The sequence below is a fragment of the Amphiura filiformis genome, chromosome 3 (genome assembly GCF_039555335.1).
Source record: "Amphiura filiformis chromosome 3, Afil_fr2py, whole genome shotgun sequence".
In the NCBI taxonomy this organism is placed as follows: Eukaryota; Metazoa; Echinodermata; class Ophiuroidea; order Amphilepidida; family Amphiuridae; genus Amphiura; species Amphiura filiformis.
This window is the reverse complement of record NC_092630.1, coordinates 35,723,215-35,746,377: the sequence shown is the minus strand read 5'-3', so window position 1 is coordinate 35,746,377 and position 23,163 is coordinate 35,723,215. Positions and strand designations below refer to the sequence as shown.

General features: G+C 37.4%; 1 protein-coding gene across 1 annotated transcript; it reads left to right on the top strand.

The window, feature by feature from the left end:
• Nucleotides 1–8,781: 8,781 nt before the first annotated feature.
• LOC140148220 (kelch-like protein 28) lies at nt 8,782–17,908 on the top strand. The gene is made up of 7 exons (XM_072170088.1): nt 8,782–8,787; nt 9,625–10,401; nt 10,965–11,231; nt 11,800–11,865; nt 13,401–13,689; nt 14,804–14,916; nt 15,977–17,908. The coding sequence occupies exons 1-7, from the start codon at nt 8,782–8,784 to the stop codon at nt 16,532–16,534; spliced, it is 2,076 nt and encodes a 691-aa protein (XP_072026189.1). The 3' UTR covers nt 16,535–17,908.
• Nucleotides 17,909–23,163: the final 5,255 nt, after the last annotated feature.

Sequence of the window (23,163 nt, the reverse complement as noted above, 5' to 3'; positions counted from 1 at the left end):
GGCAGAGGTAATTTAAACTTGCCAACGTCGTCTTGTTTATTAATTTGATACGCTTATTATTTTAAGAAAGTAAGAAGGAGAAAAGAAAAGAAAGAAGAAATAAAGAAAGTTTGTTTTCTTAAATTGTATCGAGATCCATACATGATAGAAAGACCCCCTATATCGCCCGGTAGTCTCATGTCAATGAAAAAAATATCACGGACATGATAGTAAGACAGTGACCCCCTATATCGCCCGGTAGTCTCATGTTAATGAAAACAAATATCACGGACATTATAGAAGACCCCTATATATCGCCCGGTAGTCTCATGTTCATGGAAAAATATATCACGGACATGATAGAAACACCCCCTATATCGCCCGCTAGTCTCATGTTAATGAAAACAAATATCACGGACGTTATAGAAAGACCCCTATATCGCCCGGTAGTCTCATGTTAATGAAAAATATATCACGGACATGATAGAAAGACCCCCTATATCGCCCGGTAGTCTCATGTTAATGGAAACAAATATCACGGACATTATAGGAAGACCCCCTATATCGCTGGGTAGTCTCATGACAATGAAAACAAATATGGCACGGACATGATAGAAAGACCCCCTATATCGCCCGGTTGTCTCATGTTAATCAAAAAACTATCACGGACATGATAGAAAGACCCCTCACGCCCTGCTGTCTCATGTCAATGAAAAAAATATCACGGACATGATAGAAAGACCCCCTATATCGCCCGATGGTCTCATGTTAATGAAAACAAATATCACGGACATTATAGAATACCCCTATATATCGCCCGGTAGTCTCATGTTAATGGAAAAATATATCACGGACATGATAGAAAGACCCCCTATATCGCCCGGTTGTCTCATGTTAATCAAAAAACTATCACGGACATGATAGAAAGACCCCCTCACGCCCTGCTGTCTCATGTCAATGAAAAAAAATATCACGGACATGATAGAAACTGTGACCCCCTATGTCGCCCGGTAGTCTCATGTTAATGAAAACAAATATCACGGACATTATAGAAGACCCCTATATATCGCCCGGTAGTCTCATGTTAATGGAAAAATATATCACGGACATGATAGAAAGATCCCCTAAATCGCCCTGTAGTCTCATGTTAATGAAACAAAATATCACGGACATGATAGTAAGACAGTGACCCCCTATATCTCCCGGTATAGTCTCATGTTAATGAAAACAAATATCACGGACATTATAGAAAGACCCCTACAGGCCTATCGCCCGGTAGTCTCATGTTAATGAAAAAAATATCATGGACATGATAGAAACACCCCTATATCGCCCGGTAGTCTCATGTTAATGAAAACAAATATCACGGACATTATAGAAGACCCTTATATATCGCCCGGTAGTCTCATGTTCATGGAAAAATATATCACGGACATGACAGAAAGATCCCCTATATCGCCTGGTTGTCTCATGTTAATGAAACAAAATATCACGGACATTATAGAAAGACCCCCTATGTTAATGAAAACAAATATCACGGACATTATAGAAGACCCCTATATATCGCCCGGTAGTCTCATGTTCATGGAAAAATATATCACGGACATGATAGAAAGACCCCTATATCACCCGGTTGCATGTTAATCAAAAAACTATCACGGACATGATAGAAAGACCCCCTCACGCCCTGTTGTCTCATGAAAACAAATATCTCGGACATGATAGAAAGACCCCCTATATCGCCCGGTAGTCTCATGTTAATGAAAACAAATATCACGGACATTATAGAAGACCCATATCGCCCGGTAGTCTCATGTTAATGGAAAAATATATCACGGACATGATAGAAAGACCCCCTATATCGCCCGGTTGTCTCATGTTAATGAAAAAATATATCACGGACATGATAGAAAGACCCCCTATATCGCCCGGTAGTCTCATGTTAATGGAAACAAATATCACGGACATTATAGGAACACCCCCTATATCGCTGGGTAGTCTCATGACAATGAAAACAAATATGGCACGGACATGATAGACAGACCCCTATATCGCCCGGTTGTCTCATGTTAATGGAAACAAATATCACGGACATTATAGAAGACCCCTATATATCGCCCGGTAGTCTCATGTTCATGGAAAAATATATCACGGACATGATAGAAACACCCCCTATATCGCCCGCTAGTCTCATGTTAATGAAAACAAATATCACGGACGTTATAGAAAGACCCCCTATATCGCCCGGTAGTCTCATGTTAATGAAAAAATATATCACGGACATGATAGAAAGACCCCCTATATCGCCCGGTAGTCTCATGTTAATGGAAACAAATATCACGGACATTATAGGAAGACCCCCTATATCGCTGGGTAGTCTCATGACAATGAAAACAAATATGGCACGGACATGATAGAAAGACCCCTATATCGCCCGGTTGTCTCATGTTAATCAAAAAACTATCACGGACATGATAGAAAGACCCCCTCACGCCCTGCTGTCTCATGTCAATGAAAAAAATATCACGGACATGATAGAAAGACCCCCTATATCGCCCGATGGTCTCATGTTAATGAAAACAAATATCACGGACATTATAGAATACCCCTATATATCGCCCGGTAGTCTCATGTTAATGGAAAAATATATCACGGACATGATAGAAAGACCCCCTATATCGCCCGGTTGTCTCATGTTAATCAAAAAACTATCACGGACATGATAGAAAGACCCCCTCACGCCCTGCTGTCTCATGTCAATGAAAAAAAATATCACGGACATGATAGAAACTGTGACCCCCTATATCGCCCGGTAGTCTCATGTTAATGAAAACAAATATCACGGACATTATAGAAGACCCCTATATATCGCCCGGTAGTCTCATGTTAATGGAAAAATATATCACGGACATGATAGAAAGATCCCCTAAATCGCCCTGTAGTCTCATGTTAATGAAACAAAATATCACGGACATGATAGTAAGACAGTGACCCCCTATATCTCCCGGTATAGTCTCATGTTAATGAAAACAAATATCACGGACATTATAGAAAGACCCCCTATAGGCCTATCGCCCGGTAGTCTCATGTTAATGAAAAAAAAATATCATGGACATGATAGAAACACCCCCTATATCGCCCGGTAGTCTCATGTTAATGAAAACAAATATCACGGACATTATAGAAGACCCTTATATATCGCCCGGTAGTCTCATGTTCATGGAAAAATATATCACGGACATGACAGAAAGATCCCTATATCGCCTGGTTGTCTCATGTTAATGAAACAAAATATCACGGACATTATAGAAAGACCCCTATGTTAATGAAAACAAATATCACGGACATTATAGAAGACCCCTATATATCGCCCGGTAGTCTCATGTTCATGGAAAAATATATCACGGACATGATAGAAAGACCCCCTATATCACCCGGTTGCATGTTAATCAAAAAACTATCACGGACATGATAGAAAGACCCCCTATATCGCCCGCTTGTCTCATGTTAATGAAAACAAATATCACGGACATTATAGAAAGACCCCCTATATCGCCCGGTAGTCTCATGTTAATGAAAAAATATATCACGGACATGATAGAAAGACCCCCTATATCGCCCGGTAGTCTCACGTTAATGAAAACAAATATCACGGACATTATAGGAAGACCCCCGATATCGCTGGGTAGTCTCATGACAATGAAAACAAATATGGCACGGACATGATAGAAAGACCCCCTATATCGCCCGGTTGTCTCATGTTAATGAAAAACTATCACGGACATGATAGAAAGACCCCCTAGAACGCCCTGATGTCTCATGTCAATGAAAAAAATATCACGGCCATGATTGAAAGACCCCAATCGCCCGCTAGTCTCATGTTAATGAAAACAAATATCACGGACATTATAGAAAGACCCCCTATATCGCCCGGTAGTCTCATGTTAATGAAAAAGATATCATGGACATGATAGAAGGACCCCCTATATCGCCCGGTAGTCTCACGTTAATGAAAACAAATATCACGGACATTATAGGAAGACCCCCGATATCGCCCGGTAGTCTCATGACAATGAAAACAAATATGGCACGGACATGATAGAAAGACCCCCTATATCGCCCGGTTGTCTCATGTTAATGAAAAACTATCACGGACATGATAGAAAGACCCCCTAGAACGCCCTGATGTCTCATGTCAATGAAAAAAAAATATCACGGCCATGATTGAAAGACCCCAATCGCCCGCTAGTCTCATGTTAATGAAAACAAATATCACGGACATTATAGAAAGACCCCCTATATCGCCCGGTAGTCTCATGTTAATGAAAAAAGATATCATGGACATGATAGAAGGACCCCCTATATCGCCCGGTAGTCTCATGTTAATGAAAACAAATATCACGGACATTATAGGAAGACCCCGATATCGCCCGGTAGTCTCATGTTAATGAAAACAAATATCACGGACATTATAGAAAGACCCTCTATATCGCCCGGTAGTCTCATGTTAATGAAAAAAGATATCATGGACATGATAGAAAGACCCCCTATATCGCCCGGTAGTCTCATGTTAATGAAACAAATATCACGGACATTATAGAAAGACCCCTATATCGCCCGGTAGTCTCATGTTAATGAAAACAAATATCACGGACATTATAGAAAGACCCCCGATATCGCTGGGTAGTCTCATGTCAATGAAAAAATATATCACGGACATGATAGAAAGACCCCCTATATCGCCTGGTTGTCTCATGTTAATGAAAAAACTATCACGGACATGATAGAAAGACCCCCTATATCGCCCGGTAGTCTCATGTTAATGAAAACAAATATCACGGACATTACAGAAAGACCCCCGATATCGCTGGGTAGTCTCATGTCAATGAAAAAATATATCACGGACATGATAGAAAGATCCCCTATATCGCCCGGTAGTCTCATGTTAAACGGATCTTTCTTTTGACTCCCATATCGGTAATGTTGCTAATAAAAATTTTAAGCTCACTGGTTTCATAATTAGATGTACCAGAAATATGACTTCTGCAGGGGTGTGAGTGACCACAGATGAAAAAATCTGAAAAAATCTGAAATTTGGAAAGCTCCTATACTTTTGTACAGAGGAAGAGCAGAAAAGAGATAAAATTGAGATCAAAAATCTGAATTCAGATTTTAATCTGAACTCTCACACCCCTGCTTCTGATGCTTGACTTTATCTTTACAAATCTCTCATGTTGTCGCATTAATTTGTTAATTGTGCTTGTGTCTGGTCTCCATTTCAAAGGAATCATATTGATAGGTTGGAAAAAATCCAGAGGAAAATCACTCCGGAAAATCACTCGCACTTTGTTCTAGAAAGATATTTTCCTGAAGTTGATTTTGATGAACGCCCTTCATATTCTGAGAGGCTTGTAGATCTTAAATTGATTAAGCTTGAGGATATTTACAAGTGTCAAAGATTAGTCTTGGAAATAAAAATAATCATTGGGCCTGCTTCTTTTAGTTCTCTGGTTCAATGAAGTATTTTGGATAATTCTAGGCTTGTGCTGGAATGATCGTGTGATACATGCCTTGGCTTATGTATTTTCAAATACCTGTATTTTATGTATAGGCCTATAGTTGTTTCAAGATTATTGTTTTATTTTACAAAATGCAACTTTTCATATTTTATGTTCAAGTCAAAACTATTTATTCATGTGCAGGATGAGTGTGTTTGGCCTTTTAGCCCATTCACTCATCCTTAATTGCTTGCTTTTGTCATGTTTATGAAATGTAAAGTGTGTGTAAATTTACTGTTATTTTGCAAGTAATTCAAATAAAGAAATATCAATATTAAATAAGACAATACAGTAAGCCAAAGAATTAAGGTATCAGTTATGTTCACCCCCTGTATATCCTAAACAAAGATGATTATGTCATAATTGAAACAAGAGGCCAACAGCTGAATCTTCTAGCTCGAATTTAAGGCCTCATTTGTTGAAATTCAGTGGGGTCTTCCTATCATGTCCGTGATATTTATTTCATTGACATGAGACTACCGGGCGATATCTTCCTATCATATTCGTGATACTTTTTTCATTAACATGAAACTACCGGTCGATAGGGGAGCTTTCTATCATGTTCGTGATATTGTTTTCATTAACATGAGACTACCGGTCGACATAGGGGGTCTTCCTATCATTTCCGTGATATTTATTTCATTGACATGAGCCTACCGGGCGATATAGGGGGTCTACCTATCATGTCCGTTATATTATTTTTATTAACATGAGACTATACCTGTCCGGACGATATAGGGGGGGGGGGTGGGGCTTTCTATCATGTTCGTGATAATGTTTTCATTAACATGAGACGGGTGGTATAGGGGGTCTTCTTATCATGTCCGTGTATTTATTTCATTGACATGATGATGAGACTACCGGGCGATATAGGGGGTCCGTTCTATCAAGTCCGTGATATATCTGTGTGCATAGAGGGATTCATTTAAGCTCATTTATACATGAGACTACCGGAGAATTTGACATTTTATTATCAATAAAATAAAGGGGTCTTTCTTTATTATATCTTCAAAATACCGGTATAGTGAGGGGGGGCTTCTTTATAAACAATTATGAAATATTATCATGACACAGTCGACATCATATCGGGGTCTTTTTATTCAGCCAAGCAATGTCTTCTTCACTAACAACCCGAGACTACACCAGTGTCCTGTTATTATAAGGCCTATTATATAAAATATTTGTTTGTTTAATCTTGTATATGCCGGTCCGGTGGCAGGTAGGCAGTTTTATAGAACAATGAGTGTTTATGAAATAACATTCGTAGAAAAATGACCGGGTACCGTACTGAAAATAGCATTTCGATTTCAAAGAGGAAAACTGGTTTCATTTATTTCAACTACTTCAATGTGGCAACACCAACATACTGACCCGGCCTTGAATGTCTACGCGAAATACAAGTTACACGACAGTTAGGGACGCACCACTAGATATCAATGGGGGACTGTCGACTGTAGGGTAGTTGGGTCGATTTGTTTAGCACCTCGGTGAAGCATTATTTTAACACCTCGGTTAAGCGATTTTTGGGTTTTTTTAACACCTTGGTGAAGCATTTTTTTCATTAACATGAGACTCAATTTTTTGTTTTCATTGTTATTAAAAGTTCGATTTTCAGCAATTTGTGTTTGGATTGGTTAAACAACTTTATAATGTTGTTTAATATAGGCCGCCTAAGTCTATATTTTTCCCGGGATATTTTTACCATTTTAACGTTATACGCCCTAGCACCTAAATTCTCATGTGCCGTAAAAAGCATTATCTTGATATAGGCCTAGGCCTACATGTAGGCCTAGTGAGTTTTTTGCGCAGATATTTTTTCCGGGAGATATTTTCTTTCTCACGAAAAATCAGTATCTAGGACATATTAAATTCTGTGCGTAAACATCTAGGCCTATCAGTTACTCACATGACAGTGATGACACATAGGCCTATAGGCCTAGGCCCTAACACACATCATCATTCATACTCACATCCTCACCCAGTACAGTAGGCCCGCACGACTCGTGCAGTGTGCCCGGGCAGTGTGCGCATCAAGATTGACTCCAATTAGCCTCCTAAACTGTAGGACCTACATGCTGGCACAATTATTAATTCGCGCAAAGCGCGAGAAAATGTGCAATTATACTAATAAAATAGGACGTCAATTTTCCGTAATTAAACTGTGATTTTTTCTACCCTTGAAATGAAATCTTCAGATGGCGAGACAATTTTTTTTCCATAAAACTATCAGGCCCCCCCTTTATATCTTATGGTGCGTCCCTTAGGCATATTGGTCTTCTCTTGCATTCGTTGCAGTGATAGAAAAAAAATTTGAGCCAGTTGCAATTTTGTTTCCCCAAAATTTTACTACAGCCCAAACATGTCAGTTACCCTAAATTAGTAAGATAATGTCAAGAATATTTCTGGGCCCCTCCCGACCACATTTACTGGGTTTTACCAGGGTTTTACGTAGCCTACTGTATACCACGTACGTGCCTCACCATTGCATGGAGTAAGCATGGGCTGATGGGCACTTCATGCCAATTGCTCATTGAGCGAGCGAGCAGCAAGGGAGAAAAATATCGTGTCAACTCTTCTAATTGTCTCCACCAATTACCTTGTAAAATTATGAACTATTATTTTATTTATAACCAAAATACCCAGCCAGAAAAACCCACGGGGAACACCCAGCCATCACGCGCCATACCCGGTACTGTACTGCCCTGTGCCGGAGCGGTTTAATATGCCACTGGCTGGCCCGAAAGTGGCCCTGGTATTACTCATTAATATTCATATTAACATAGTGACGTACAGCATGAGACTACCGGTATATAGCAGTGTCGATTTCCCGAAATTCAATGATTGATGATCATTTTGGAAATCACAAGCTATTTGAAACGACAAACCAGAACAACATTTTATTAACTGTTTGCCTCGGCGGACCGCTGAAGACTACACATATAGTTCACCGTGACCAGCGACCGCTGACTGACTGAGTAACTTTTACCTCTTCGATGCTATAATAAAGTCAGTGCTGATCCCGGGGTGCTGATAAGCTTACTGCAAATTGCAATCTGCATTCATTTGGCAAATTTGCCATTGTTGGGTAGGCTCCGGAGGTAGTCTACCTAGTCACATAGGGCAGGATTGTGCATTCCCGTGAGTGCATTGACATATGCATGATTGTATTGTGACAATTTTAATTCTAAAGCAGAATCCAGAACTTAGAAGTTCAGGGATTCAAATACATCGTTGAATGACAGACATGCAGGTAGGTAGAACTTTTTTCCTGGGCTGGCCTGGGCGGGCATGGGGTGTGGGGGTGGAGGGGGTGTGTGTCTGTCCAGAGCTGTATCTGGGGAACCGAAAATACAGGCTTTACAAATTAAATTTCTGCATTTTTAGTACATCAAAAAGGTCATATTTAAGGTAAATATTAATCTGCCTAAACTGAACGCAGTATGACTTATATTAGAATTGTGTAGCCTAGACCACTTATATGGCCAAGCCCAAGAACTTGGAATTCTGTTATTCTGTAGCTTTATTAGACTAGTACTACTGACAAGCCTTTGCATCGGGGCCTGAGATTGGAATTCCAGTTTCCTTTCTCACGAAGTAAGGGCTAGAGTAAAATTGTACAATTGTGTTTGGGAGTGGCCTTCTCTTTTCTCTTTTTCCTAGCTATTTCTTCCATTTCTTGCTTTGTTTATCAAAGCTATCTAGGCCAGCATGCATATATTAGCCTACACTGGCTATCCAGGCTTGTGCATTTGTATGAGCTTGGAACGGTCCATGGTTTTCCATGGATTAGCATGTGTTCCTCACGGACCAACCTGGGTAAACAAACAAAATGTAAATCCAAAGTTACGCCTCTTACAGTAAAAATAACCATACATGTTGACGCAATTTGCGTGCCCCTTCAAATCCAAAGTACAAAGGCCAATGTGTACCGGTACAAAATCTTAAAAACATGCATGTATAAATATTCCATGATTTGATATTTTCAGCTTTTTATAAACCTCTATTTCAAGATATCAGACTTGTTTTGCTTCTTTGTTTGTTATCATATGAAATATAATTAGCTTTTATTTATCTTATCAATTTACAGAGAGCTAATAGGCTTAGATTATCATCAGATGAAAGCAGTTCAGAAAGTTCCTCTGACGACTATAGGGCACCTATCCCACAAAATAGGTCACCATGGTGCCCCGCATATCGCATTGTAAGCCTGGCAAGCCATGGTAACAGCTCAGTCTGGGAAGGTACCACTGTACCCTCTTGGATGCCATTCACTGTATCTGAGCAACCAGATCACAAGGCTCTCCTTCAACAACTCTTCAAAGTCGCCCAAGGAATGCACGAGTTACAGAAGAATGAGACTTTGTGTGACGTTGTCATCAAAGTTGAGGACACAACCTTCCATGCCCATAAAGTTGTCCTTGCAGCGACTAGCAAATATTTCGAGGCCATGTTGACATCTGGATTTCAAGAATGTGAGCAATCCGACTCCGAGGCAACTATTTCTGGTGAAGCAGACACATTCAAGATTCTACTAGATTTTGCATACTCTGGAAAGATAGATGTTGCCATGGAAACAGTTTTTAGCATCATGGATATGGCACATTATCTTCAGTTTGACTATGTAATGGATAGATGTGTGTGCTTTTTGGAGAAGGCATTGACAAACAAACTTGACTCACTTGGCATTGACATAGCACTGAAGGTTCTCACCAGAGCTGATTTATATGGTCTTACAAGTCTCAAGAAACAATGTGAAGATTATTTGGCCAAGAATTTCAAGGTATCAGATGCATTTTTGACACACATGACTGCTGAGCTCATGGAGGAGATGTTAGCAAGATCTGACCTGACAGATGAAAAAGAGGTATGATTACACACATGTATACACACCCCCTACACCCCCACACCCACCCTTACATATATTCACAGGCAAACAGGGATCTTGTACTTTTAAGACTAAACAATAGGAATTTTTGTTTTTACTATCCTCTACCATGTGATCTAGGACAGCAAGGTCCAATATTTTGAGTTGTGGATGATTTTTTGGTATGTTGCCACAAAAAATGTGGGCAAAAAAGATAAGTTTTTGTGATTTTTTTCAAGAACTGAACATTTTTGTTTAAATCTGTCATTACCATAGGGTTCCTCAACTCATTTCCATTCCAAAAATGTTGTTTTATATATTTTGGACTTAAACCTCAGAAATAATAAAGTCGGAAAAGGACCATGTTCTCTTCCATTATACTCTTCTCTTAAAATGATCATTGACTGATTAGATCCTATCTCCCCTGGCTGGCCTGTGATGCTTCATTGCTAGCCTTTTAATGTGCGCCTCTGATATGCACAATGTCACTGGCATTCATCCATACTACTGCAAACTTGAATTTATATAAATGTTTACATGTCGTCTTGTTTGTTCTGTTAAAGGTGTTTGATACAACAGTGGCTTGGTTGAAACACAATTGGGAAAGCCGCAAAACATTCGCGCCATCTCTCTTAGGTAAAATTAGACTAGGGATAGTGCCGCTAGGTCATCTATCCAGGGTGGTAGTAGCATCTCCAAAGTTGTATGAGATTCCTGAATGCAAGGAGCTGATAGAGAAAGCATGGAAGCTATTTGACGCCAAGAAACCTGAAGACCCACCTTTACACATCAAAGAGCCTAGTTTGTTTGCTACAAGGACAACAGTCAATGTAAGTAAATCAAGCAACTCAATGATCCACCTTTACACACCAAAGAGCCTAGTTTGTTTGCTACAAGGGCAACAATTATTAAAGTAAATCAGGCAACTCAATGATCCACCTCTGCACACCAAAGAGCCTAGTTTGTTTGCTACAAGGGCAACTGTCAATGTAAGTAAATCAAGCAACTCAATGATCCACCTTTACACACCAAAGAGCCTAGTTTGTTTGCTACAAGGGCAACAGTCATTAAATTAAATCAGGCAACTCAATGATCCACCTCTGCACACCAAAGAGCCTAGTTTGTTTGCTACAAGGGCAACAGTCAATGTAAGTAAATCAAGCAACTCAATGATCCACCTTTACACACCAAAGAGCCTAGTTTGTTTGCTACAAGGGCAACAGTCATTAAAGTAAATCAGGCAACTCAATGATCCACCTCTGCACACCAAAGAGCCTAGTTTGTTTGCTACAAGGACAACAGTCAATGTAAGTAAATCAAGCAACTCAATGATCCACCTCTGCACACCAAAGAGCCTAGTTTGTTTGCTACAAGGGCAACAGTCAATAGTAAATCAAGCAACTCAATGATCCACCTTTACACACCAAAGAGCCTAGTTTGTTTGCTACAAGGGCAACAGTCAATGTAAGTAAGGGACTGCTTAAAATTGACACCAGTGTTAAGTGCGAGAAATGAAAACAATTATGATGGATATGTTTTCTTTCCCCCTCGTCTCCACTTAAATTGGGATCCTCCATTGTTTTGTAGAAACAAATCCTCTCAATACTCAACAAGGAGGTGGTGTAGTCCATGGAATCATCCCCCAAATTCTCCAATGTTATGCAAATGCTTTATATATATATATATGTGTGTCCCATAGTGTCATATTTGACTATTTGAAGTTTTAAATATTCTAATTTTGTTTGTCATGCATATTCATATATTTTCATAGTAATACAAGGCCCTGTATCAGCTTTACTTTAAGGAATTTGAATGCAACTTCCATCCCCGTCCCCCAACTCAACCTAAAATTGGCAACCATGAGAGTTACCAAAAATCGTGGAAAAGTAGTAACTTTTTTACTAGTAGCAAGGACCGTGAAATTGGCAAAATAGGGGGTATTTAAGTTGGACTGTCCGTGAAATTTGACTGTGAAATCAGCAAAATAGGGGGTATTTAATTTGCACTGTCCACGAAATTTGGATAAAAGGGGTACTTGAGAAAATCTAGTAATTTTTTGGCAATATTTAGTGTCATTGAAAAAGGGGTGTTTGAAATTCTAGTCATTTAAAATGGGTGTTGGAAATTCTAGTCATTGAAAACCACAATAAAGGGGTTGTTTTGGCCAAATTTTGTCCTCGATTTTGTATGAAAAAGGTGGGTAAATTTGATGATAAATCATTGCAAAAGGGGGTGTTTGAAAGATTTGGTAACACTCATCATCCATTCCTCCAATGAATGTGAAAAAGATTGTCCATGTAACTATTCCAGACAATTGCTTGCATGCTGGCAGGCTGTTCATTGACTGCTTACGCGACCGTTTGAATATGTGACCCGTTCCGACAAAACCAGGAATATGTCGCATTTTTGACATTTCATGATTTGAATAAAAATGTAAGCATGGGACAATAAGCTTCAAAATGATACCAAAATTATATACATAGCATCAATACTTTTCAATACTTTTCAAGATATGGATAATTTTGTAAATGATACCTTGATGTTTTTGCAAAATTACTAGTCTGAGTAATGGGCTAATTAGTTGCCTGCCTTACACAGGATTAAATAGGGATTATCATAGTTCAACTGTCAATTATTGATTAAATAAACCTCTTTTTAATAAGTACTTTCAAGGATTTGAAAGTCCACTCTGTCCCAAGGTCAAATACCATGAAATTAGGAATTCTAAACTTTGATTTTTTATGGAAATGTCATGATCTTGAAAGGCCTATAACTCAAAAACATGCCTAGCGACTTGTTCCGCGTTTTGTTGGAGCTGGTCAAATATGTGCGCCACCCCAGCAAGTAGCTGAGCTGGAATAAAATGAGATTATCAGAAAATTGTCAATATAGTTGAATTATCAGTCTATGTAATATCAGATAATGTTTACACTGATTCATGTGTACAAGCTAACAACACAACATTAACCTCGTATTTTCTCTTTTTGTTTCCGCAAAAGTCTGTTCTATGTATTGGAGGCTGTTCCCAATTCTATGATGTTAAAAAACAAGACTGGCTACGACTAAGCCCTAACAAATTTCCAGATCTACCACCAAAGGACTGCACTGAGACAGTAGACAGCTGCTGCAATGCTGAGGGAAACCTGTTTGTTGTGCGTGGAACGGCACAATTGCCTCGCAGGCTGAAGTGTCCAGTGTTCCTCAAATTTGATTTCATCAGCAACAAGTGGCAGACTCTAGCTCCTTTGACACGAAGACGTGATAAACCTGTACTTGTTTACATGAAGGGTAAGTACCAGAGACAGTGGCGTAGCATGGGTCATCACATTGAAGGGGGGCCACCGACCATGATTGGGGGCACCGGGTCTGATGGGGGGGGCACAAGCCGTTTTTTGGCAATTTCCCAATGGGATTTTAAAACTTTCAGATCGATTGGGGGTGCGCATGCCCCCCCCCTGCCCCTATGATGCTACGCCAATGACAAGAGAAGGTATCTTACACTGCCCACAATGCATTTCTTCAATTTCACTTTTCTGTATTGACTATCCAGTCCAGTACCAACACGAGTCGATAGTGATAAAAGGTACCTTCATGAACACAGAACATCAGATCTTGCAATATATGTTTAATTCATGACTATCGACCCGTGTTTAGGCCAGGTTTAGCCAATTTTTTCTCAACATAAAACAGGAGTGTCATTTGATGAAATGAGTTAATTTATCATGCTGCAAAATCTGGGAAGGCTAAGATATCTTCTCTGGTTAAGGATTGGTTCTGAAGAGCTTCTTATGGCTCCACTCATTATGCTCCTACATGCCGGCTTTATCAAAATGATTAATGGAATGAATACGGTAGGATAATTAACAAGGTGGAATGCCTCCCACGTCAGCGTAGTTATGTGCACTTTAGCTTGAGAGTGTGGCCCGAAAGGCGCATGGCATTGCACTGGTGTAAAGAGAAAAATAGGAGCTTTCTTCTGATACCAAAATCCCAGTTTTGATGAATAAAAATTGGGGATGAGGCTGTGGATGGGGTTGTTGTGGACCTTTATAAGTACCATAGTTAACCTACATTGTAAGTGACCATAAATCCCGGGCATGAATCGTCAGAATGAGATGCTAAAAGGCTAAAAGCTATATCAGTGGTTTGCCAAATCAGAAATTTGGTTGATTTTTAGGGTGTTTAGGGCCATGAGCAGGTTTTCTTTTTTGCCTCATGTTTTTGTTTTAACTTTACCCTGATGTTTTGCAAGAATGAAAACAAATTTTTTTCAATAATTTGAAATTATTCTTGAACATTTTATTGTTTTCTGTTTTTACATTCAACAATTTACATACAACTAGTAGTACAACTGCAGTTTGAATATAATGTGTTTGATAAAAAAAACTGTGTTTCTTAATAGGTATGATATATGCTATTGGTGGAGATGCATGGGACCCATGTGAGGTGTACAGCATCAGTACCAACAAGTGGAAGGCAATACCCAGTATTCCCATGAATATGTATGATGCAGATGTAAGTTTTCTGTCTTTAATAGTTTGTAGAGTGCTGTCATTGAAATGTTATTTTTTTCTTGTTGATCGATATTTGTCGACATAAAAGTATGCCCATGATTTGGTCAAGAATGTCAATGAAGTTGAATAAATAGTCATATCACAGTAAATACCATAAATGCATATTTGATGCATTATCTTTAATGCAGGACCTTAGTACAAGCTAGTGAAGTTACTTACTAAAGGTAACACATCGTGGTTCCTTTTAATATTTTTACCACTCTTTTGTAAGTACCATGTGTCATAAACAATGTCAATGAATGTTGTCATGCAAATTTTATGTTGACATTGGCAACTTTTTCTGATGTCGACAACATGTCGACATAAATGCATGTCGTTGGCAGCACTACTAGTTTGTAACCATCATGAGGCTATAGCATTCAGCACAAGAACTTCAGCTAAGAAATAATATGCTCATATTGCGACAGTCATAATTTAGGCATTAGAAGTAGGTAAAGTTCAATAGCCAAAAATTACCAGTTCCAAGGCTCACAAGAGTGCTAAGCCTGCAAAAACAACAAGGACTATGGGAATACAAAAGTACACTAGAACAAGTGATGAAAATCACTCTGCACAGAAACAGACTTAGTAAACCAAACAACCAATGTAGGCACAAACACAGGCAAAGTTTGATGGCCAAAAATGGCCAATTTCAAAGCCCACAGAAGTGTCAGCAAAACAAAATATAAAAGCAAACAACAAAAACTACATGCTGTAGTTTAAAAACAAATTCAAGTCAAAAACTGAAGGCAAGTTCAAATAGAACTCAGTAGCAAACAAGACATGCTCAGAGCAAAATAAGCATGTCTTCCCTCAATGAAAGAAAGTTTACTACAGTGTAGTGAATCAGTTTGTGCAAAAATATTTTGTTGATATCTTGGGACATTTGTCAACATGTTGGGATATACTGCATGTCGACACTTCCTCATGTTGACGACAAGGCATATCGACCACGGCACTACTGAGTACCAATGTAAATATGTCAATCTTATCAATACCTTATTTTGGTCATTATTTAACAGGAGGACTTGATTCCATCATCATTTGTCTCTTACAATGGTGTAATTCTCTCCTACATACTATCTGAAGACAATGAAGAATTCGACACCGAGACAGAATATAACCTCGGAATGTATGACCCATCCAGAAGATCATGGTCAGTTCTTGCAACTGTCCATCATTTTTCGCCATCGTTGGAATGTGGATTGGTGGTGCAAGGTGACAAGTGTTACCGAGTTGGTAGGAACTGCAAATGCAAGACTGATCAGTGTGAGTGGCATGAAATCCAAGTTCACGAGTTGGTGATTGATTTTCGGAATAAAAGTGCTTTGATCGGTGAGCCGCAAGACCAGACCTCACTCAAGGACCTTCCAGAACCTCTCAAGAAAAGCACCTTTACAATCAATGGTGACCTTTTTGTGATCATTGGGAGGCACTTTCACAAGATTGGAATCAGTAACTGTGATAGCAGTAAGCAGCTTGAAGAGGTGCGTAAATGGAAAAAGGCAATTACAAAGCCTGGCAGCTATCACCCTTGTCAAACAACCACCTTTATGTTTGACAAGTCTGCATGGCTTTAAATTCTGATATGCTGGGCTGGAAAAGGTACTATTTCCTATACTTATGCGGTTGTATATTACACCAATGCTTTTTCTACATGTATATGTATGTATATCTGCAAAATGTGACACAAGATCCATTATACTTTTTGTATGTTTTTTGTATTACCCCAGTTTGATGCTGTGTCACATTTTCGCTGTGTTTAGATTTACCTAGGCTTTTGTTAGTACAGGAGTTGAGTGACACCAACCTTTGAATCCATCCTGGGTTAGTTCCCTGCTGGTCAGATGCAATATAATTATTATTCTTGTTTACAGTACATATATATGCCAGTTACAAGTTAAGTCGGTTCAAAATCCCATGATGCATTTGTGAAATTGTGTGCTAAATCACACATCATCGCTGGGCAGGTAATTAACATCCTATGTGCTTGTGGCCCCTGAATATGTTTAAACAAAGCTGCCAACAGGTTACATAGGTTTTACTTTAAACATATTCAGGGGCCAATGACACATAGGGGGTTTTTCCTGCCCAACGATTACTTGTTGCAAGTAAGAAAAGCAACAGAACTTGTGAGCATGATCTTTGTAATATATGTGATATACCGTAGAATTCCATCTACAAGCATATGCCTTAAAACAGTATTTTTTGATGAAAGAGACAAAAGGTAAACATCCTCCACAAAAACTTAATTTGGAGTTTGAGCAACTATATTAATGATACAGGTGGCTGTACATACAGGTATTATTATAAGATCAATTTGTTGTAATGTTTTTGTGGAGGGTGTCTGCCAATTATTTTTCATTAAAAAACCCTCTTATTTAGAGGCACAAATGCTTGTAGATGGAATTCTATGGCATTCAATCCATGTGAAATCAGATTACTGCAGAATATAATGGACAACAAACAATTATGATAGACAACAAATATTTCCTACTAAGTTGTGCAGCAGACAGCCATTTCTCTTAATTCAAACTCTTTTACTGTGTTTCATCGTTATATTAAGGGAACTAGAATTAGCGTTTTGACAGCATTTTTTGTGGGACATGAGAGCACATCACACCTATCGAATTGCATTCTGAATACGAAGAATGTCTTTCTGATATCAAATAATTTTAATTTTATGAAATTCACGATATAATACAAATTTTTTGACAAATTATTAAAATTTGATATTTTTCACATTTTGGAGATATAACAGTCCTAGAAGTAAATTTGATAAATTTAATGATATAGTCTGAAAGTGTTTGTAGCTGGGAGGAAAAGCCGACGATCAATTGAAAATTTTGACCTTTCATATTGAAGATATGGATTTTTTAAACCAAAAAGACCTAATTTTTTTTGGTGTTTTAGGGAAAAAATCCATATCTTCAATACGAAAGGTCAACATTTTCAATTGATCGTTGGCTTTTCATCCCACCTTCATACACTTTAGGTATAAATCGTCAGATTAATAAAGTTTACTTCGAGTACTGTTAAATATCAAAAATATCAATTTCTAATGATTTGCCATAAAATGTGTATTACATTGCAAATTTCAAAAAATCAAAATTATTTGATATCAGAAGGCCAATTTGTATTCAGGATGCAATTCGATATGTCTAATGTGCTCTAAGGCCCTTCGCACTTGATTATTAGTTTCCTGTTTACCGCCCGCGTCCAAAATTGAAAATCTCAAAATAATTAATTATTTTATTTTTATTTCTAATTTTCTCCTTTAAAATAACTTTCAACTACTTCTACTTGCCATTTTCTGACTTTAATTAATATCAACAATAATGATGCATGAACAAGGAGTACAACTCCACCTTTACTTATTTATAAAATCAAATATTTTTGTGAAATAATTAAATGCCCGCTCTAGTCAAAATGAGTCAATAGTTGCTTGTAATAGTTCAAACTAAATAAAGAAAATAAAAGATAATTAATAATTAATAATTAAAAGTCACCTCGTCCCTTTTTCAAAATCTTTAACAGGAAACTAATAATCAAGTGCGAAGGGCCTAATGTCCCACAATAAATACTGTCCAAACGTTCATACCCCTTCCCTTAAAGCATCAATAAAGATGGCCCTCACCGAGGGCTTTGCCCACTGGTTAATCCCCCCCCCCCATAAAAAGTATTCGTCCTGGTGCCACCCCTTGTCCAATGTGCCAAATGTATTAATCTGAATGTATATAGTAATTAGTTGTTTATAGGTATATAGTATAGTACTTTTTATGGTAGAAATTAGTGTGGAACAATACATGTACTTTTAATTCACATGTGTGTCTTGATGATTTTGTTGTAAAGTAATAGATAATATTAATATTATATCACTCATACATAAATTCTAGACAGTTCATTGGTTGATAGCCATTTATCATTTTTACCATCAGCTTGATAGTTTTTACCATCATAGTGCTGCAATCAGAGTGCGCCTGCGCCAAGCCAGTGCGCTGACTCTTAGACTCGCCGATTTAGTTATGGGGTGGAAACCAAAATGTTAAGTATGTCACGGCAAAACATGTTGTTATGTTGATGAAAAATGCATTCCCTATCTTAAATAGTATTTTTGAGCAACAGAATTTATGTATGAGTGATATAAAACAAATATATTACCTGTCTTAAATTCATGTAATGGTCGAAATATAATCACAAGGCTTGTGGAATGGAACAATCCATCTTTCACATCGTGATTATATTTCGACCATCACACTCATAGACAGTTAATATTTGTATATTAATGGATGGCTTTATTTCGGGTTGTATGAGAATATACTGCACGTGCCATGAATGATATTCAACGAACCGGTACGGCTAGTTGAATATCATTCATGGCAAGTGCAGTATATTTTCATACAACCCGAAATAAAGCCAATCAATATTATTATTATTATATAATTAATATGAAGCTTTTTCTATGCGTTTTGAGTACCAAGTAGCAAACTAAACATGCTGGTGCCATTTGGAAACTAAATGTTTATTGTAATCATTTTCATCATGTTTGCCGCCGGTACAAAAACAACAAACTGCGTAACTCAATCAATTACGCGAGGTATGCCGCGCAACGCGCTATGAGTTGCGAGCGACAATGCAAAATGTGCACACGTACGCCCGTTCATTATCAAAATATCTTGCATGGTGTTACCGTGCAGTATTGAAACTTTGTGGTATAGCTAAAAGCTTTGTATTATATATAATAATAATAAAGATAAAGGGGGTACTACACCCCTGGCAAATTTTGTGCCTATTTTTGCATTTTTCTCCAAAATTATAGCGCATTGGTGACAAGTAAGATATGTATATTATAGGGGCAAGGACTACAACTACTGCACTGAAAATTCAGCGATTCAAGGCAAGTAGTTATTGATTTATTGATCAAATATTGGGTTTCCCTCATTTTTGACTGTAACTCCACAACTGTTGTCTGTGCTGAAATAAAATTTCCAGTGCAATAGTTGTAGTCCTTGCCCTTATAATGTACATATCTTACTTGTCACCAATGCGCTATAATTTTTGAGAAAAATGCAAAAATAGGCACTAAATTGGGCAGGGGCGTAGTACCCCCTTAAACTAAACTAACTATTATAGCATGCTAGTATATGAAAGACATGATGTTTGGGACATAAAGATGCAAATATTGCACCATGACCTTTTCTGAACACTTAGGCTTCTCTTTAATTTTCTTTACCACTATAGTATAAATTTACTATAACTAGAAAGCTATAATTGTGATTTATTGAGCCACTTAGAAAGAAAGAAACATGGCTAAAACCATGAATGGGGTGAAGAGGATTGAGTTGAAATATGTAGAATGTTTTATTTCAGTGGCATAGCCAGGGGGAAGGGGCCAGTGCCCCCACTTCTTGTGGACCATTGGTACATCACAGGTAGTCAGTACATGATGGTTACTCTGTGCTATGTCCATATTAACAAAATTGGCAGAAATCTATAATGTCCTACTTTCATTTTCCCCTGTTTCAGTCCACAATTATTGTACTTTTTGCCCTTATTGAAACATACTTTAATAATATTATCTTGAAAGTTTTGTGTTGGTACATTGCAAGTGTTTGCCATTGCAGTTCCAATAACCTGGCTATGCCACTGATTTTAACTGGTTGAAATGAATATATCGTAAAGCAACGCTAAGAAATTAAATTTGTATGTAAATTAGAATAGTTCTTTAAGTCTTAGAACATATTCTAATACACATGTGAAAGCTGTCACCCCTCTCCTTTGTGCAATGTTGAGAAATGCCCATGTCTCCAGGAGTTTGCCAAAGTGTTTCAACATTGATTGATGGTGAGAGAGGAAGAGTAAATCATTGTTGTAGATGTCTTCTCGTTTCCTAAACACAATAAACTGTATGGAATTTTGATACCATTCCAATGATACCATTCCAATTCCATTTTCTATGATTGCATGTAGTTCATGTACTTTTTTGTTATTGCTAATTACAATGTTTTCTACTGCATTACTCCTTATAATGTAAATAAGTTGATAATGTAAGTTGATAATGTAAATAAGTTTTATAATGTAAATAAGTTTATAATGTAAATACGTTTATAATGTAAATAAGTTCAGCTGAGGCAATTGCTGAAGCATATTGTTTTTGCTCAACAAACATAGGCCTACTTTTCGAGGACTTGCTGGCCTGACCAGCGAAAATGTATTCTGAAATCACTGATTCATCAGCTTTTGAGTTTTATATGGACCTTTGCATTCCTGAGCTATTTCAAATAATTTCCCATATTATTATAGTTGCTTATATACAACATTCTTAAAATATTTGGCTGATGTCATTGCCATGGATGTCAAAGTACTAATAAAGAAATGCTTTTTCAATTTATGTTAAAAATTGTGTTTTGTCCAGTTATCAATTCAAACATTGTTGTAGATTTTCCAAACCATCAACTCACTGATAATCTCTTCTTTTACATAGGCTATTTTGTGAGCAAACAGAATTGTATACAACTACAATTTGCCCCCCCCACCCACCAAGATTAAATATTGTTGTGCTGACAATCGACGATTATGTGGACTATAGACCATATCAAATAAACCAACTAGAATGGTATAAAAATTGAAATGGCTGCTATGTTGATGAACAGGTCACTAGTACTGCAAAAGCAGCAGAGCTACACTTAATAAACACTTGGATGGCTAATGTTTGTACAGTGAAGGTACAGGGTGTTAATTTATAAACACTAAAACACGTACAAATATGAAGATGTTTGTTTTTTAAGACAAGATAGTGTTTTAAAAGCAATTTTTTTCTAGGCGCGCGGCAAACCCCCATGGTTTTACCAGCCCCGCGATTTTGCGTACTGAATCCTCTCATTTTGCGTACTGAATCATCATCGTGTAGAACGCGTGTTAGGCAATGTTATTTTGGAACATTCTTATTTTCATGTTTTTTGCTTTGCTTGCTATCTTCTGTAGATAGCATTTAGGGTCTACAAAGAAAATAATTCATACCTGTATTTTTTTCTTTATATGTTTAATGATTTTTTTTAATGATATCATTTTGACTGTCTACCGAAGAGATAGCAATCACGGCGGGTTTATACGAGACGAAAAGTAATTTTTTTTGCGTACTAAATCAAATCCTTACATTTTGCGTACTGAATCATCATCATCTAGAACGCGTGTTAGGCAATGTTATTTTTGGAACATTATTATTTTGCATATTTTTTTTGCTTTGCTTGCTATCTTCTGTAGATAGCATTTAGGGCCCACAAAGAAAATAACTCATACCTCTATTTTTTTCTTTATGTTTAATGATTTTTTTAATGATATCATTTTGACTGTCTACCGAAGATAGCAATCACGGCGAGTTTATATGAGACAAAAAGTATTTTTTTGCGTACTGAATCATCATAGTTTTTTGTTTTTGTTTTGTTTTTGATTTGCTTTTTTGTTTTGTTTCTTATTTTCTTTCCTTCATGTTCCCAATAATCTCTGCTATGTAAGTGCCGTTTTAAATTTTGGTCAGCTTCTTCATTTTAACATTTAGGCCTATTTATAGCTTTGCATTCGGCAAATGTTTTATGTATTTTTTATTTTTATGTTTTATGTTTTTTTTTGCTATGCTTGCTATCTTCTGTAGATAGCATTTAGGGCCTACAAAGAAAATAATTTATACCTCTATTTTTTCTTTATGTTTAATGATTTTTTTTAATGATATAATTTTGACTGCCTACCGAAGATAGCAATCATGACGGGTTTATATGAGACAAAAAGCAATTTTTGAGTACTGAATCATCATTGTTTTTTGTTTTGTTTTTGTTTTGCTTTTTTGTTTTGTTTCTTATTTTCTTTCCTTCATGTTCCCAATAATCTCTGCTATATAAGTGCCGTTTTAAATTTTGGTCAGCTTCTTCATTTTAATATTTCTTCTCTAAGCACGCGGCAAATTATAGCCGTTTTACCGGCCCCGGGATTTTACGCACTGAATCCTCACATTTTGAACGCGTGTTAGGCAATGTTTTTGTCTTTGAACATTATTTTGCATGTTTTTTACTTTGCTTGCTATATTCTGTAGATAGCATTTAGGGCCTACAAAGAAAATAATTCATACCTGTATTTTTTTTCTTAATGTTCAATGATTTTTTTAATGATATCATTTTGACTGATTTATATGAGACTAAAAGCAATTTTTGCGCAC